Source organism: Alosa alosa, chromosome 6 (assembly GCF_017589495.1).
Source record: "Alosa alosa isolate M-15738 ecotype Scorff River chromosome 6, AALO_Geno_1.1, whole genome shotgun sequence".
NCBI classification, from domain to species: Eukaryota; Metazoa; Chordata; class Actinopteri; order Clupeiformes; family Clupeidae; genus Alosa; species Alosa alosa.
In genome coordinates, this window is record NC_063194.1 from 32,419,661 (window position 1) to 32,424,545 (window position 4,885).

At 41.4% G+C, this 4,885-nt stretch overlaps 1 protein-coding gene across 1 annotated transcript in view; it reads right to left on the reverse strand.

Annotated features, from left to right (window-relative positions):
• Positions 1-355: 355 nt before the first annotated feature.
• sgca (sarcoglycan, alpha) overlaps positions 356-4,885 on the reverse strand; it is an 11,181-nt gene continuing 6,651 nt past the window's right edge. The window contains exons 8-12 of the mRNA XM_048245515.1: positions 3,936-4,144; positions 3,494-3,520; positions 2,787-2,975; positions 2,337-2,363; positions 356-891 (exon numbers count right to left, since the gene is read on the reverse strand). Coding sequence (XP_048101472.1) covers positions 885-891; positions 2,337-2,363; positions 2,787-2,975; positions 3,494-3,520; positions 3,936-4,144 — 459 coding nt within the window. The 3' untranslated portion in view covers positions 356-884. The remainder of the gene's footprint in view (positions 892-2,336; positions 2,364-2,786; positions 2,976-3,493; positions 3,521-3,935; positions 4,145-4,885) is intronic.

The window sequence follows — 4,885 nt, forward strand, 5'->3', positions numbered from 1 at the left end:
CGTTACAGTACTAAACATGTGCAGTAGCAAAACATGTTAAAATTACTAAACATGTGCAGTAGCAAACACGTTAAAGTACTAAACATGTGCAGTATAAACACGTTACAATACTAAACTTGTGCAGTATAAACATGTTAAAGTACTAAACATGTGCAGTAGCAAACACGTTACAGTACTAAACATGTGCAGTAGCAAACATGTTAAAGTACTAAACATGTGCAGTAGCAAACACGTTACAGTACTAAACATGTGCAGTATAAACACGTTACAATACTAAACTTGTGCAGTATAAACATGTTAAAGTACTAAACATGTGCAGTAGCAAACACGTTACAGTACTAAACATGTGCAGTATAAAACCGTTACAATACTAAAAACTTGTGCAGTATAAACATGTTAAATTACTAAACATGTGCAGTAGCAAACACGTTACAGTACTAAACATGTGCAGTAGCAAACACGTTACAGTACTTAACATGTGCAGTATAAACACGTTACAATACTAAACTTGTGCAGTATAAACATGTTAAAGTACTAAACATGTGCAGTAGCAAACACGTTACAGTACTAAACATGTGCAGTAGCAAACATGTTAAAGTACTAAACATGTGCAGTAGCAAACACGTTACAGTACTAAACTTGTGCAGTATAAACACGTTAAAGTACTAAACATGTGCAGTAGCAAACACGTTACAGTACTAAACATGTGCAGTAGTAAACACGTTAAAGTACTAAACATGTGAAAATGCATGTTTCACTCACAGCAGAATTAAATAAACACATCAGACCGAGCAAACATAACACATCAGAATTCAGAATAGGACAGCTGCTCTATTAGAAACCACAGCAAACCATACGTCTTCACTTGGTCAATTCCCATGGCTTCATTTCCTACAAAAAATAATAGTAATGATAATGCAGTGAAGAAATGCTGTTTTGTATTTGATTTGTAAGATGGAATATATGTATGGACATCAGGGGCGGACTGGGACCAAAAATCGGCCCCGACATATTTGCCCCAAGCGGCCCTCAAATTGGTCGGGCACACCTGATTAAATACAGAATCTTTGCATTATTGAATATGTATATTTTCAACTGTCATGGAGCACTGAAAGTGATGTATAGGCCTCACTCTGACTGATCAGAGGTAGGCATGGAGCACATGATCTCCATATTCAAGTAGGCTATACAAGCAATTATTAAAGAAGAGTTTCTGCTTGAATTCAAAGTATCATTTCAAATTATTCAATAGGCTACATTTAAACTATACAATGCTCAATTGACAGCATCACCAAAAAAATACTGAAGCCTATGTGTAAAGAGTTAAATTACCCAGATTGTCGTAGACATTACTGTAGTTTATACCAGTTATCACTGTAGGACAACTGAAACAACACGAAATAAACAGGGCTGGAAATATTTTATTCCTGTAGGCTATACTACCTACCTACATTGCTGGTAGGCTACATTTTGGAACAGTACGGCTACAGCTACATGAACTAATTATCTGTAGTGTCTTCCAGTTCCAGTAGCCTACCGTATAGTATAGCCTAGCTTAGTTTTGGAACAGTATAGCTACATGTACTAATTATCTGTTCCAGTAGCCTACCGTATAGTATAGCCTAGCTTAGTTTTGGAACAGTATAGCTACATGTACTAATTATCTGTTCCAGTAGCCTATCGTATAGTATAGCCTAGCTTAGTTTTGGAACAGTATAGCTACATGTACTAATTATCTGTTCCAGTAGCCTATCGTATAGTATAGCCTAGCTTAGTTTTGGAACAGTATAGCTACATGTACTAATTATCTGTTCCAGTAGCCTATCGTATAGGTTACAGCTTAGCTGGCTTGTGCATGACTACGTTTTGTAGCTTACATTTCCGTCAGTCTACAGTCTTTTAGCCCATGGCATGATAACCCTTCCAAGATAGAAACCTTCTCTACTTTGAGAGACCAACCACCAATCATGCCATCGATGTTGAATTTTCGGTGTCTGACGGAAACTGATCAATCTGACCAACAATTAACGTCGATTTGACACTCTTTTGCTGTCCGGGTTTGCAAATCATTCATTTAGAAAATTTGAATCTGAAAGTTGCACTGTTTGTTATTGTAATCACAGCACGGCCTTACTATGTTATCATTACCATATCATTATATTATCGCAATTAATAAGTCATCATAATCATCATCGTCAGCATGGCATGTCACACATAGCCTACGGTATGCCAGATGGCCAGTCCGCCCATGATTGACATGATTGACAGTTAGCTGCTATAACAATGACGTTTGTCACCACCTAGTGGACAGTAAATGTAGATCAGGCAAGTATTACCTGGGCAGGGTGTCCACATTGGGCTCCCTGTATGGAGAGAAGCAGACATTTATAATTATAATTTTATAATTTTAATTATCACACAATATTTATTTATTTTTACTGTATTGTTTAGCATGAGATTCTGATGATTTAGATTATGTTATATGGAATAGGCCTACAGACATCACTACTGGTCCCGTTCAGCTTTTGGCACCTTTTTAATATTGTCCATGGATCATATCATCATTTTAAAAAGTACCCTCTAATGATATATAAGGACTCTTAAGACTCTTAAATGTTTTAAAACGTAAATGTATCAATACTTGTATCAAAAGATATCTGCACAGTATTGACTGCCTGTAGTACAACCCTGACAGCCCTACTCCTGTCTTTCTGATTGACACGTTGCCTGGGCAACCCATGTGTTGTTGTTATTGTTGTTGTGCGTTGCCGTGGCGAGGGACTCACTGCTGGGCCATGATGAGGGGGATGTTGTCGGGCTGGTAGGTGCGCTGCAGGGGCAACGGGCGCTCCCCGGTGCGTCTGTTGAACATGGGCAGAGTGGAGAGTGGCGCGGGCACACCCTCCCTGGTGCCCGCCATGCTTCGCAGCTCGTCAGTGTTCTCTATGATGGTGTGGTGATGGTGCAGCTGCAGTCTAAAGGGAGAGAGAGAGAGAGAGAGAGAGGAGGGGAGGGGGTACAGGGAGAGAGAGAGAGAGAGAGAGAGAGGGGGGGGGGGTACAGGGAGAGAGAGAGGGAGGGATAGGGAGAGAAATGAAGGGAGATAGAGAGAGATGAAGGGTAGTGTAGTGTGTGTGTGTGTGTGTGTTTATGTGTGTGTACAGTATGTGTGTGTTTGTGTGTGTGTGTGTGTGTGTGTGTATGTATGTGTGTGTGTGTGTGTGTGTGTGTGTGTGTGTGTGTGTGTGTGTTTATGTGTGTGTTTGTGTGTGTGTATGTGTGTGTGTGTGTGTGTGTGTGTGTGTGTGTGTGTATGTGTATGTGTATGTGTATGTGTGTGTGTGTGTGTGCGCGATATCGTGTGTGTGTGTATGTGTGTGTATGTGTATGTGTGTGTGTGTGTGTGTGTGTGTGTGTGTGTGTGTGTGTGAGTGTGTGTGTGTGTATGTGTGTGTTTGAGTTCTTCACGGCTGCTGTGATCAGGTTTACTTACTCGGGCGTCATGGCGTCCCTCTTCTCACTGCAAACAGAAAGAAAGAGTAAAGCATCACTGCAACATACCAGGCTGCAGCACAGTCCATGTCCCAAGTGCACTACAGGCTGGTCACCATGCATGTGGACCAAACAAATGCAATGAGTGACCATCTCCTTAGAGAGTACGACAGGTGAGTCCAGCTAGCACACCTGTGTGCTATTCCTTGCAGGTGCAGATGAATGGGGTCAGAATGAGATAAAACACACCTGTTCAAAACACCTGCACACTACAGGGGGTCATTACGAGTGCTTTATCTTGGTATGACGGCGAAATGGCAAAGCGGAGAGGTAGAACATTCAGGGAATATGTGATTGGATGACAACTCACAGGAAGTACATTCAGAGAACATGTGATTGGATGAAAACGTGCAGGAAGTAGATGTTATTGGAGGAATACTTACAGGCCCTCCCTCCTGCAGCACATGATGTAGGCCAGCAGAAGGAACAAGATCAGAGCCAGCACAAAGGGGAAGATCACCGTGGCGACGTAGTCAGGGAAGAAGTCCCGGGGAGGGGGGGACTCGGGGGGGTCGAACTCGCCACCCGTCTCCAGGATACCAGAGCCCATGGTAGGGGCAGGAGGGGGGGGCTCAGGACTGGACAAGTCAATCTGAGAGCAAGAGGCAGAGACGGGGATGGATGGATAGATGTAAGCATGGACGAATGAATGGATGGATGAAAGAATGAATAGATGGATGGGTGGATGGATGGATGGATGGATATAGGTATGGATTAGTGGATAGGTAATAATGGTTTCCATCATTTTTACACACACAGGGATCCTGATCAAACTCCATGATTTGCGAGTTTGCAAATTCAAATATTTAGGAATACATTTCAATCATATGAATGAGTTGGATATAAGATTTCTTCTTCCTCTTTAAATGAACTGTAGACATAGTGTAATTAGAAAGCCTGCTCTCTCTCTTTCTCTCTCGCTCTCTCTCTCTCTCTCTCTCTCTCTCTCTCTGATGTAGTAAAGTGTCTGAATGAGTTGGATATACTGTAGACCTGCTCAATCAGTCCCCAGAGACTTTCCACTAAATGTTCAAAAACACTTTGAAATGAAAATATTTTGGACTACAAGAGCTCTACGAATGTCATCTGTGAAACGTTTTTATTTTTGTTTTTGTTTACCCGAGTTACCATTAGCTCAGTGTTGTTTTCCATGCCACAGGAAATGCCTTGGGAACAGACATGATTAAAAGGGTCTATGAGCCCAGCTATAGGGTAATGTATGGACAGCCTCGTCCCTTTCTCTTTCTGGTCTATAAGCCCAGCTATAGTATAGTGTTATAGTGTAGTGTTATAGTATAGTGTTATAAGTGTTATAGTGTAGTGTTATAGTATA